This window comes from Petaurus breviceps, unplaced genomic scaffold, assembly GCF_028583685.1.
Source record: "Petaurus breviceps papuanus isolate PSGF00001 unplaced genomic scaffold, PetGlider_PUasm1.0 138, whole genome shotgun sequence".
Classification (NCBI taxonomy): Eukaryota; Metazoa; Chordata; class Mammalia; order Diprotodontia; family Petauridae; genus Petaurus; species Petaurus breviceps.
Window position 1 is genome coordinate 22,003,044 of NW_027185694.1, and position 13,946 is coordinate 22,016,989.

General features: G+C 38.3%; 2 protein-coding genes across 4 annotated transcripts in view; one reads left to right on the forward strand and one right to left on the reverse strand.

Annotated features, from left to right (window-relative positions):
* Positions 1 to 13,946, reverse strand: part of LUC7L (LUC7 like) — a 47,440-nt gene that overhangs the window by 32,883 nt on the left and 611 nt on the right. For 2 of the 3 annotated variants that reach the window (XM_069107753.1, XM_069107763.1), the window contains exon 2: positions 11,764 to 11,858. In XM_069107753.1, the coding sequence (XP_068963854.1) occupies positions 11,764 to 11,858 (95 nt within the window). Of the gene's footprint in view, positions 1 to 11,763; positions 11,859 to 12,858; positions 12,930 to 13,946 lie in introns of all 3 variants that reach the window. The other variant, XM_069107766.1, reaches the window with a different exon arrangement.
* The window catches only part of FAM234A (family with sequence similarity 234 member A), a 96,484-nt gene that overhangs the window by 877 nt on the left and 81,661 nt on the right, over positions 1 to 13,946 (forward strand). The gene's annotated exons all lie outside the window — the stretch shown is intronic.

Consider the following 13,946-nt stretch of genomic DNA (forward strand, 5'->3'; position numbering starts at 1 on the left):
TCTAGGAAACTAGGCAACTAGTTTCAACAAATGACCTAGAGAAACAGTAAAGATGTCAAAAAAGCCAACTTCTCATTCCCACATACTGTATTATCTATACTTCTAGTCTCTGAACCCCAGAGTTCTTGCTACTACTGTTTGAAGGGCTAATTGGAGAAATTGCCTTATCGCTTCCAATAACTGTAAAATCATGAACTAAGAACGTCTCAGCTCTCAGAGGTCTCAGAACAACTCAAAGGTCACCTATTCCAGTTTGCCAAAAGTCACACAGATAGTAAGTGACAGAGTTGAGATTCAATCCCAGCTAAAGAGGCAGCAGTGCTACACTATCCAGGAAAAGTTGGTTTAAGTTCCATCTCTAACTTAATTAATTGTTCAGTCACAGGTAAGTCACTTAAGTCTTTCAAAGCTTCAGTTTCCTCTTGTGTAGAAAGGAAGATAATCGGTCATACTAATTCTATAAGGTTACTGTGAGGTTAAATGAAAGAAAGTATGCAAATTACAAACTTTAAAATACATAAATTATCAGTTATTATTAGCTCCAGGACTGTTTACAGTCTCCCTCTATGATATTTGCTTCTGGGTTCACTACTTTAAAGAGAGGTTTTTTTTCCCCTTTTCTTTTGCCATTAAAAAATCAAAGCCCCGGGGCGGCCAGGTGGCGAAGTAAGTAAGAGCACTGGCCCCAGTGTGGGGATGACCTGGGATCCGTGTAACCTTGAGCAAGTTACTTAACCCCAATTGCTTAAAAAAAAAAGGGGGGGGGGGGGCAGTGAGTAAAGCGCCAGCCTGGAGTCAGGAGGACCTGAGTTCGGTTCTGGCCTCAGACACTTAACACCCACACAAAAAAACTAGCCGTGTAAACCTTGGGCAAGTTACTTAACCCCAATTGCCCTCCAAAAGGGAAAAAAAAAATCAAAGCCCCTTCAAAAAAGAAAACATATCTCCTGATGATGATCTAGCTCCCTCCCCTTGAAAAAAAGAGAACAGTTGAGCAACACTGATTGACAAAGCAACCATATCTGACAGTATATTCAAGTCTGTGCACTCACAATCCCCTCTCCCCTTTGTAGCAAGAGGAGAGTCGTGCATTCTTCCTCTGTTCTCTAGAACCAAGATTATTCACTGCAGGCAATAGTTTCAGTGTTTTCAAGATTAGCAGGGTACTCTTGATTTCTGCAGAATCTTGGGAGTGATGTGTGTATAGCAGAACAAGACAGCACCAAGTGAGAGGGAAAAAGAATAATATTCCAGTCAGCTTGAAAATTAAGCAGGTAAAGCTTCAAGAGAATATTAAATGGGCCTGCCAGGGACTCTTTCTTCTCCAAATCTTGCACAAAAATCTCAGTAATACCAAGCCCCATTTGGATTATTCTATGTGTTCATGTCAAAAAGGAGAGAGTAAGGTCAGTCAATTAATCAAGACAAAATATTTAGGAACTGTGGACATAAACCAATACAAAACAGTCCTTGGCTACAGATGCTTACATCCACAAAGGCAACATATAGATATATATACAAAATAATTTGAGAGAAAGGCACTAGCAGCTTGTGGAGAGGGGAAAGAGGATCAGGAAGGGTTTCTTGTGGAGGGTGCTTGTACTGTGCTTTGAAGGAAATAAAGAACCTTTAAAAAAAGGGAGTATTTCAACCTTGGTGGATAATCAGTAGGAAGATATGATAAGAGGGACAATTTGACTATACCACAGAGGATGTGAAGAAAAATAAGGTATATGGGCTGGAGGAATAGGCGGCAGGCCAGATTTGTAAAGGATTTTAAATGCCAAAGAGAGTTTATATTTGATCCTAAAAGGTATTAGGGAGCAGCTAGAGTTTGAGCAGGGAAATGACATGGGCTGACTAAGCTTTAAGAAAATAACTCTGACAGCCACATGAGAGAACTTTAGACAGGGAGACCAACTAGAAAGCAATAGCAACAGTTCAAGGGCCTATTGTGGGGGCTGTGGGAGAGATGAGAAATGTAGAGAGAGAAGCAACAAGATTTGGCAACTGACTGGAATGTAGATAAGGAGTAAGCTAAGTGCAGTGAATACAGCACCAGCCCTGGAGTCAGGAGGACCTGAGTTCAAATCTGGTCTCAAGACACTTGATGCTTAACTAGCCGTGTGACCTTCAGCAAGTCACTTAACCCCAACTGCCCTGCCTTCCCCCTCCAAAAAAAAAGGGAGTCAATCAAGGAAGTCAAGTTCAAGGAAATCATATCAAAAAGAGTGGTTTGAGGATAAAGATAAGTTCTATTTTGGACATGCTGAATCTGAGATGCCTATAAGACATCCACTTTGAAATGTCCCTTAGGTGATGCAGGACTGAAGCAGAGAAGAGAGGCTAGGGGCTGGATATAAGTCTGAGAATCACCTGCAGAGAGATGACAATTAGACCCATGAGAACTGACAAGGTCACAGAGAGAATATATAAAGAGCTCAGGGAAGAGCCTTGAAGTACACCAACTGTTAGGGGGTACCAGATGGAAAACAAAGATTGAGAAAGAGCAGACAAGTAGAAAGAGAAGCAGGACAGTCTTGGAAGACACCAAGAGGATAAAACACTCAGGCTGAGTGTGGCCAAGTATCAAATAATAATACCGTGTTTCCCCGATAATAAGACCTATCCCGAAAATAAGCCCTCCCCTTACTGTGTAAGATTCCTCTAAAATAAGCCCTATTGAGATTGCTACTGTAGTGAAGGTGATCCCCTGCGCTACACACTACATTATGGTACCCTCTGTATGCACCGTCCCCACCCCCCATGAAACTGCAGCAGTGAGCGCGTCATCCTGTTCTTCCCCAGTGATTTGCTTGCTGGCACCATTGAGAGCAGTTCGGAGGAGGAGGAGAGCTGAGGCAGGACAACATAAGCCCTCCCCTGAAAATAAGGCCTCTGGTGTTTTTCTTTCCAAAAAAATTAATAAGACAGTGTCTCATTATCGGGGAAACACGGTAGCTAGCATTTCCACAGTACTTCAAGGTTTGCAAAGTACTTACAAATATCATCTCATTTTACCCAGGTGCTATCATTACCCATTTGACAGATGAGGAAACTGAAGAACCAAGGTTAAATGATTTACCCAGGGTAAGACAATAAGTGTCTGAGGCTGAATTTGAACTCCTGACTCCTTGTGCCACTGTTCTATTCACTGTACTACCTGGCTGTTGTCCTACAGGCAGATCAAAAAGGATGATGATTGAAATATGGTTATTGGATCTGACAACTGTACTGTTGGGGGTCACGTAAATGATATCAGAAGCTAGACTATAAAGGGTTTCAAAGTAAATGAGAGGAAAGTAGACAGGGTAGAGTGCTTTTTCTAGGAATTTGAATGTCTAAAAGAGGAAAGACAGAAAAATAGCTTTGAGGAGATGGTAGGGTCTAGTGAAGGTTTTTTAAGAACTGAGGTGAGCTATAAGCAGCAGGGAAGGGAAAGAACCAGTAGACAGGGAGAGACTGAAGAATGAGTAAGGATATAATCGTTGGGGCAATTTTCCAGAAGTGACAGGAAGGAATGGAATCAAGGGCACATGAAGAGAGGGGGTGACCTTGGTGAGAAGGGCCACCTCTTCAGAGACTAAAGAACAAAGAATGATATAAAGAATCATTAGTTGTACAGAAGGAAAAAACATGGAGCTCACTGCAAATGGCCTATATTTTTCAGTAATGCATGAGCTGAGATAATCAGTTGAGAGGAAGGAAGGAGGAACAGTAGTATAGAAGACCTGGGGAGAGAAATTTGAAAAGCCACTGTGACTACTCTGCTGCCACGAGGCCCAGTCTAGAGGCCCCAGCATGACTTCCTCCAGCTCTGTTTGGTAGCATGTGGGCAGGAACAGAGGAAGCAGATGGTGGGAGTTTTCTAGGGTTAGAGTTTGGTAAGACATGACTGACAATGACAAAAATGGGGTGGGGGGGAGACGGATAGTCAGACACTAGAGCAAGACCACATACTCAAGTGGCTGACTCTAGAGCTCAGACTGAAAAGGAAAGTGAAGGCCAAGCAGGGCCAATAGCCTAAGGAGTACTGAGGAGCAGAGTGAATGGAGGTCACAATGAGGAAGAAGTGAGGAATGAGTAAATTTAAAGAAGTGAGGTACAAGGAAGGACAGGCGGAATGACAGGTTAGGCTCACATAAAGGAATTTCAGACTGTGACCATCTCTGCATGTGGTTGAGGTAAAGTGAAGAAATATGTCATAAGAGTTGAGGAGTTCAACTTGTATGTCCCACAGTATAAGGACAGGGTCAGTAATGTGGTCCAAATACATTCACTGTGAATAAATTAGTTGCACTCTGAAAAGTAAGAAAAAGTTATTTAAGCTCACACACACACGGCCAATTTCTAGGGATGATCTTTTGAAAATAACATTAATTTTTCCTAAACTGAATTTTAAATATAGAAATAAACCTGGTTATTCTCGCCCTAAGTTTTTCTGACACTATTTATGCAACATTAAAAATTACAATTTCTTAACTTGATTCAAGTTTCTTATTACAAAAGTAGATTTTAAGAGGAACGTACACACAAAAGACAATTTTTGCCCCACCTAACAATTCTTCCTGGTTTTTTTCTAAGTAACCAAAGTCATTAGTTAAAATAAAAGAAGTTAGAGGATTTTTAGACACTTAAAAGTCTACTCAGTAGTCCATTTTAAAAGAGCTACCATGTATAATAACTGATAGTCAATTACTTAAGATGAACTCCAAGAATTTTCATTCTTAAGAGATCACAGTGTGGCCTATTTCAGCTCAAGTAAAACTTGAAAACTTTAAAAACAAAAAAAAATTTTCAAAAGAAATAATCTAATATACGTAAAGGAACAAACCACAGATTGATCAGACTACATTTCAATCATGAAACACAAAAAGACAAAACATGGAAATTCAAGAAAATTTCCCCAAAGCACATTTAAGTTCAAAAAACATTTTCTAAATCTGGTTTTAGCCATTCTTACTGTAAATACTGAAAGAAACTTTAGACATCATATAATCCAACTCCCTCATTTTTATCAGAGAAAATTCATCAGAGTTTTTGTTAAATCTTTTATCTAATATAACATAGCAAAGCAGTAAGAGAGCAGAGAACAAAGTTGAGTTTCCTTAGTCCTGACCCAATATACCTCGGTCATGCTCTAAACTTGTACCAAACCTCTAACAACTGGGCTTTTAAACTGCCTATAATGACCCAACTTCCTTCTTTGTACTTCAGCCTCAATAACTGAATTCTTATCTCATTGCCCTGTGCAGAGTGAGTACCTGCCTTGATACTTTGCTTCATACTATATCCCACTTCTTAGGAGGATAAGGGTGCCATTTTGCTTTCTCCTTAGTCCTCTCAGGGACTAGAATATTGACCCAACACATAGTTCCATTACCTGTGGCCCTGAAGCTCTTGACTTGATGCGATATAGTCTATTCCTGGTATCCAAATCACCTGCCTTACCTAATCTCCTTAGAGCAAGACTTCTTAATTGTACCACTGACTCAACCAAAAACCCACTGCTGCCTGCCACCCCCGCCATTTGATGAAGTCTAACACTGCTAAAGTTTGTTGCCTACATTCATAATCAATGGAAATAGTAAGTTTCAGTCACATATCAGTGAAAATAAAAACAATTTTTCCCCAAGCCAAGTTCATAATCCTCTGCCCTGCTTCTTGCAGGGTCTATGGACCCCAGGGCAAGAACTCCTGCTTCAAAGCCTTTTCCACCATCCACTATCCCCTAAATAAGAAGAGCAGTGCACAAAGTATATAAACAGATTTTAGGGATGTCTCCTTCAGTGGGATCCACTTTCATAATGCTTATAACTGCCAATAAGTCTTCAAGTAATTCTCTCCAATCAATACTACTTAAGAGAACTGCACACTTATACTTGAAATGAAGATTATGTACAGCCTTCTCTAAGGACAAAAATATTCTACATTCATATAATTAATATGCTATTTATTATTATTATTATAAAAGAGATGGTTTTCATACTATCTTGTATTTTGGGCCTAAATCTTATCTATGAGTGATACCCAGAATTTCTGCAAACTCAAATTCATTCAGCTATTTGTCTTCCCTCCTTCCTTCCGACAGGCAAGCCTTTAGCAACAATTCCTAAACTTTTTTGTCATGGATTCCTTTGGCAGTCTGGTGAAGCTTAGGGACCTCTTCTCAGAATGTTTTTAAATGAATAAAAATGTAAGACCAAAGGGAAGCAATTATATTTAAATACTAAGTATTATCTATCAAAACAGCACAATATTATTTTAAACTATCGAAATATAAAAGATTATTTTTAAAATTTTTTTTTACTTTTTAAAAATTTAAGTGACAGATGAAATTTATACATGGACCCCTAAATGGAGTAGCCACCAAATTAAAAATTCCTGCTTTAGAAGGCATTTATTAAAGCTATTACTATGAAGTCTATAAAAATCATAAAGTGAATGTTTACAGTGGAGTATACAAAAATCATACAGGGCTTTACAAACAGCAGTAATTCAACAAATGTTAATTGTTTTGAACTAGCCTTGGTATAATGAAACCTAGGAAGGGAAACACTCAGAACTGAGATGAGTGGTTGTAGGACAAATAAAAAAGGAAGTAATTCTTTACAGAAAATAACAAAGATAGTATTAACAGGGAACTCATTAATCCAAGCTGTCATATAAGCAGAAAACATAAATCATTTGGAGGATGACCAATAAAACTATAGATAATCAGTACTCCCCCCCCCCTCCACCTTATCCCTCCTTTCAAGATTCAACTTGGTAGAGTGCAAGGAACATAAAACATGGTATCAGACCTGGAGTCAAGGCCTAGCTCAAGTGAACAGGCAACTAATTTCACCTCTCAGATATTTCAATTTGCTTATCTACAAAAAAAAGGGGGAACACAGGCACTACACCTCCCTCTCATGGTTGTAGTGAGAAAAGTGCTTTGTAAATTTTAAAGTGTCACAGAAATGTGAGCTTTTAGGACACTATTATAGGAAAACTAAAGCTGTTTAAAGTACATTCCAAATCTTTGCTAACAGCATCACAAAAGGCAAGTACTAAGTTCTCCAACAATGTCCCATGACCCAGTATATCAATGACAATTCTAACATATCTAAATTAAAATTACTCCTATACATAAACATCAAATTCTTAATCACAGAAAACAATGAACCATATCAAGCACCATTTCCATCACATAAAACTACTGTATTCTAGGGGAAATGAAGAGGATAAGGGAAATTCAAATGCAAGACAATAGTTCAGGGAATTCCATTAAGTTGGAGCCAAGTCTGGCCTCTCCCAAGCTGACAACTTCCCCTTTATTTCAGATGTGAAAACTAAATTAAGTAAATATAAGTGAAAAGCAATTTAGTTATACTAGTCAGAAGTAAATACTGCTTTTTAAAAATGAGTAACAAGCATTGTTGCTTGCCAAGAAATAAGCAATGAAAACTGACAAAAGGAGTAAGCATTGAAATTAGGGAATTAAAAATTTCAAAACAGCAGCTACACAAACTCCATACCAGGAAACTCAAATGGCAACCATTCCAAGAAACCTTTGAGATAATAAATCTTACTCAATTGGTTGAGGGATTTGAAAAATACTTCAACTCCACCAAGAGTGGTAGTTATTTGATACTTTTGCTTCTACTTTTTCCTTTTGCAACATTATCTGTTGTTGTTAGTTGAGAAAACTAGATAAACTAATCGACCTAACGCTACTGTAACTAAAAGCACTCTTACCTAGAACACTATTTTTGTCACTGAATTCGTAAGTGCTATTAAAATCATAATAATAGCTCCTTTTTCTAAAGCACTTTGCTCACAACCACACCTTCAGAAAGATTAACACTACTTTAAAGGAAATAGTCCTTGATAGTCCCTGACTTGCCCAAGATAATGCCACTAACTAGTAGCAGATCAATGACCAGAAGTCGTCTTTTGACTCCCAACACTAACTAGTTATAAAATCAAGTTTAATCAAGTTCTTAATATGACACAGCTTTGCTCACCATCCCACTCCCTTGTGTCTACCCTGAAACTACTGAAACAACTATATTGAAAGAGTCTTTCAGTCACTTACCTCTACTAAATTTCCCTTCAAAACTTGCCACTAGCTCAATTCTTAATTCCATACCCAATTTCATTTCCTTAAGAAATGAAGAGAAGTCTCCATTTCTGTTCTACCCCACCATCTCTGTGCATTAGAGAATTCTGTCAGGGTTTTATTCCCCAGTTAGAGACACAGCATCAAAAGGATGATTATCAAAAACATCAGATGAAAACTAGAAGCCTACAGTAGACACCTAAGCACTGAAAAATGCTGGACCTATAAGAGATTTCAGAGTTCTTAACCTTTTTTAGGTCATAGATACCCCTCTGGCAGTCTGGCAAAGCCTATGAACCACTTCTCAGAATAATGTTTTTAAATGCACAAATTACTTATGATGAGAAAATATTGAAATAGTTATAAAAATATTAAATTTTTTTTTTTTAAGTTCAGGAACCCTAGTTTTTAACCTGGATCTTAGAGGAAACCAAACCCAGAATGGGGAAATGACCTGCTCAAGATCATAGCACTAATAAACAGGAGAGGTAGGACCCAAGATCACACTTTCTCCTAAACAATACTAGATATTACCTTACTATGAACTTTTTCTTATATTTTTTAAGTGGGCTACACATCTCACCACTAGAACTATTTAAAGATAACTAGGTGTTTGATTTCTATATACCATGTTTCCCGGATAATAAGCCCTCCCCCGAAAATAAGCCCTATTGAGATTGCTACTGTAGTGAAGGTGATCCCCTGCGCTACACGTTACATTACGGTACCTTCTGTATGCACCGCCCCCCCCCCATGAAACGCACGCCGCGCTCCGAGCTGCATCCAACCAGAGCTGCAGCAGTGAGCACGTCATCCTGTTCTTCCCCAGTGATTTGCTTATTGAATAAAGGTACATTTTTTTGTTCACATTTACCTGTTTATTAAAATTGCTGTCAATGTTCATTAAAATAAGCCCTCCCCTGAAAATAAGCCCTCTGATGTTTTTCTGTCCAAAAAAATTAATAAGACAGTGTCTTATTATCGGGGAAATACGGTAGCATTTAATACAACATTACTTCAAGTGGGTACTTAAATATTAATCTCACAATAGATACATATTCTATGACTGAAAAAATGTCACACTCAGTGATCAAAAAGACTAGAGATATTTTTTAACACCATTACCCACCAACCACTGTACTTAAACTCTTTATTTTTTTCTTTTTGGAGGGGGGAATGTAGGGCAATTGGGGTTAAGTGACTTGCCCAAGGTCACCGGGCTAGGGTTTTTTTGTTTTGTTTTTTAGTGTCTGAGGCTGAATTTGAACTCAGGTCCTCCTGACTCCAGGGCCAGTACTTTATTCACTGCGGCACCTAGCCACCCCAAGAATATGAGATTTCAACAGTTACTCAAAACAAGGATGAAATGGCTCCCTTTCACGCACAACTCCAGGATATAATGCAGGATCATTCCCACTACTGCTTTCCAAATCTGAATGTTTTAGAATGGAGAAAATGATGATTACTATTGAGGACAAAGGTCTGGTATATAAATAGCTATAGCATTATCAAGTACCTTGTCAAACTGCAGTTTAGGTATGGTAGTCAAGTTGCCAGCTTTTGTAATACCAAAGATGAAACTGACAGTGCTCTTTTCCTGCCTCTTTCTTCAAGGTAATAATAGACAAAGTAATTATTCATCACAGAGAAAATTCTATCTTAAAACATGCACATCATCCTTCAGTACTTTTTAAGGATCTGTAGTTTTGTTGTCCTCCAACACAGATGGGAACTCTTCTACGCCTTAATAAGTGGTCTTCAGGAATTACTGAGGCTTAAAAATGTATGGCCCTAGAGACAACCTGGTGATAAACCTTTCTCAATCTTGTTGGTCTTTCCTGGTTTGAAAGCAGGGAACAGCAGTCCATTGAGATGGTTCTCTTAGATGAAAGACATACAAGCCACCCATTAATATTCAATCGGCATTTCTCAGCATGCTATATTAAGTACTATAGCACACATGGAAAAATATAAGAGAAAGTTTATAATAAAATAATAGTATTGTATAGGCCAAAATCTTTTCTAGCTATGGAGGCTATGCCAGAGCTTCCACTCCACTGGCAGAGCCTTTAAAAATCTAGGTTCATGCCCAATGCTAAAATGAGCCCTTTAGTGAATATGCTATACAGTCCTCAAAATTGCTCATGGAAGGAACACAACAACTAAGGAAACCACAAAATTTCTGGAATCCACTAGTATGTGCAAGGCCTTGTGTTAGTAGGAATATAAGCAGGAAAATGAAAAACTTCCTACTCTCAAGGAATTTACATGCTACATTTGTGTTCATCACTACAGGCAAAGTTGTGCCTTTCAGACTTTTTAATCCTATCTGATCTCAGAAATGTGTATTAAACAAAAGTGGCACAGGTCTGCTGTTTCTCTTTCCACTTTAAATCTGTATTTATTTCAATATCTTGAAGATACTTCCCAGGAGTATGTTAGTAAATGTTTACAACCAGCTTTCAAAAAATAAGGTAAGCAGAATATATTAATTGACATCATTAGCATTTTCACATATTTTTAAGTCTAGACAATTAGCAAATCAATCAAGTAAGCCCAGATTTGTAGCAGTTGCCAATTTATAAGATATAAATATTCACATGGAAAATTTAACAATTAGCTCTGAAGAGCCAGTATGAACTGACCCCAACACATCTAACAGTCTCAACCAACATGACTTTTAATCCACCTCTCTGATAAAACCTTAGCTTCCTTAAGTTTCTGTGGCTGAAAAAATTCAATACCTGATAGTTAACTAATGACAAGAATCTCTTCTATTAGCCAAGCAGATTGGTCCTGGGCCTAAAGACTTACAGGTAACTCCTAGACTCATACTCAGTCTTTCTGGTAAGGCCTACCAAAGATTGCCTCCCACTGACAATCTCCAAAAAAACTTGGATCAACTTCACAGGAGACATGAGAGTCAGACATTAGTGGAGAAAGTTAAAAGCAAAATAAAATGGGGGGCAACTAGGGTGGTACAATGGATAGCAGATTGGCCCTGGAGTCAGAAGAACCTGGGTTCAAATCCCATCTCAGACAATCACTAGATCCATGTGACACTGGGCAAATCACTTAACCCTGATTGCCTCCAAAAATAAATGAAAGAAAAATAAAATGTAAAATGGGAGAAAAATCTACATTTATTGACTTTCACATACTGCTTTTCTAAAAATAATAACATTATATAAATTTACAAATAGTAAACCAGACACTAATTGATTTAAAAGTTCTTAAAAAAAAACCTTAGGAAATAACACCTATTAGTTTAAAAAAAGACCATGAATCTAGACTATTAGCAACACTGAAGAGTGTGATTCATAAGGGCAGAGGGTCTAGAATCAGATCAATCTGCTTATCTAAATAGGAGCAATTAATATACAAATCTATATATGGTTATTTCAGGAAATAACAGTATTTTCTTAGTACTCAGTGTGACTGGCTTTCTGAAGTCTAATAATTTTATGTAAATAATTTTATAGTAATAAAACATAATAGTTCTATTATACCCAAAGACATTTTATTTCTTAATATTAAGTAATTTGAAGGGCATCAGGAAATTTCTAGTAGGCTATGTAAAATAAAGCACCAGCTGAACAGCTTCCCTAAGACAGCAACAATTCTTTCTTTACTTTATTGTACTATGAAAGAGCACGTACCGTTCCAGCCAGAATGTCATGAGGACAGCAGTCCAGGAGATGGCTCTTGCAGACACGATCATCTGTAAACTTCACCCTCTGTCTGGTTTCGTCTCCTGAAATTCATGTTTGGTTTTAAATAAGACAGTATTATCATATTAACCATGCATGGACATCTGCTGCAACAATTCACCTGGATTTGCCGACTATCAATTTTGTGTACTCCCCATCAAATTCATTGAAAAACAGGGTCTAGAAACATAATTGGAAACTGGACTACTGATGTATTTATAGGTTTAAGTACATCATGACAAGAGTATGGGATCTTACCAAATGATGTCAGATATGCCCATTACGTAAAATAGACAAAAGGCCACAATTAAAAGGCTTAACAATTATCAAAAGTTTACCTGGACCCTACTCAAGGAGAGCAGATAGGGATGGAGATACCAAAATTCATGTTTCTCAGTGGGCCATGAATCAAAGAATATGACACTTACACCTCCAAATTTCCACCAGCAACAGGTACTTATTCATCTATTTTCTTGATGTGGACAACTGAGTAGGCAGTGTTTTTTTTGTCCAGAGTCCAGTATTCAAATGTCATTGTAGAACCCTATCATCTGGGCATCTCCCTGGTTCCCTTTTTCCCACCCTTAAAAATATTTTGGCATTTGGGAGTCACTTTTAACAAGACAATATGAGAAAGGCAGAAAGAAACTAGGTTAGTCAATACACACTGCGAGCTCCAACACATACTGTACCCATCTGCATTCTTCAAGACCTCAGCTGCAGAATTTTATGCCCGCTGTTGAAAAGTTTTAAAGGAAAAGTTTTCTTGCCCACACCTGCAGTAAGGAAGTCAGGGGAATGATACATAAAAGTAAAGGCAAAGTGGCAATGGAATGTGACAATTTTAAAGCTAATCTGTGTATATGACACAGATCTGTGTAATACTAAAGTAGGACTATATTTTAGGATTTGCAAGCATCCAGGATTAATGTAGTGTCTTTTTTATTGAAAATGTTTTCTTTCTAAACTACACTTTTAAAGTTACTTGTGAAAAAAGCAAACACTTTTTTGTTATAACAGCTTTAAAAATTGGTTGTGACTCACGGCTCGATGAACATGAGGCTTTTCTGCAACTCCCTTGCAGATTGATGTAGGCAGGCAAAGATACACTGAACCTTTATAAATAAAATAGAGGGGCCACAATTGTTCAGTTTGTATGAAATAAAAATATGGGAAGCAATTCAAAAGCAACTCAATATACAAAGAAAGCTAAAAAGCACTTATTCATCTATGAAATAAAGTGCAAAGAATCTGCACAGCCCTGAAAATGTGCCAGTGTGAATTTACAACTTCATTATTTCGGCAGAAAAGAAACACAAACCACAACTGGAATATAGTTTTGTTTTGGTTTTTTTGTTTGTTTGTTTTGCAGCCTTTTTTCCTGAGACAATTAGAATTTCGCTTTCCTATCTATAAGTACAAACCTACCTATGTCTGTAAGGAGTTGACTAAACACTGGGTTTCTCATGTGAAGGCTTAAGGTGGTGATAACGTCACTTTGCACAAACCCCCATATTAGAAAAGCCGACCTTACAATTTCTCTTGCAGTGAAATAGAATAAAAATGGCACTTAGATATATTATCTGTATATTAGGCTCCCTCTCTGATAGTACTTCTTCCCACAGGAAGCCCAGAAAAAACATCGCCACATGGCTTGGAAAACATACTGTGATCAAGAAACTCAGGCCCTTTACTAAATTTCCTATTTTCTTGTAAGGTGGCTGTTTCTAGGCCAACAAGCAAAGGTATGTGTGCAGGAGAGGAGGAAGTAAAAGTCGGCCCTGGGGCAAAGAAAAGACGGTCAAAAGCGGACAGGATCTGCTGGTTAGCGTAGAGGGGGGGTTTGTAAACCACCAAATACAGATACAAATCAGTTACTCTGAGCCGGCAACTATGGACACCCTTTTAAGTTTCGCTCAGGTGGGGGGGCCAGAAGAAACCACGGAAGGATTCAAATTTCAGGAGGGCAAAAAGAAACGCCAGAGCCTCCAGAGGAAGGATGTGCGTGGAGGTAGCCAGCGCCCCGCGGCCTCTGTCTGAGTGGAAAGAAAGGGAGTGAGCCACAAAAAGGCCCAAGCTGGGCCTCCACAGGCCCAGGAGGGAGTGCGTATGCATGCGTGCTGGGGGATGGG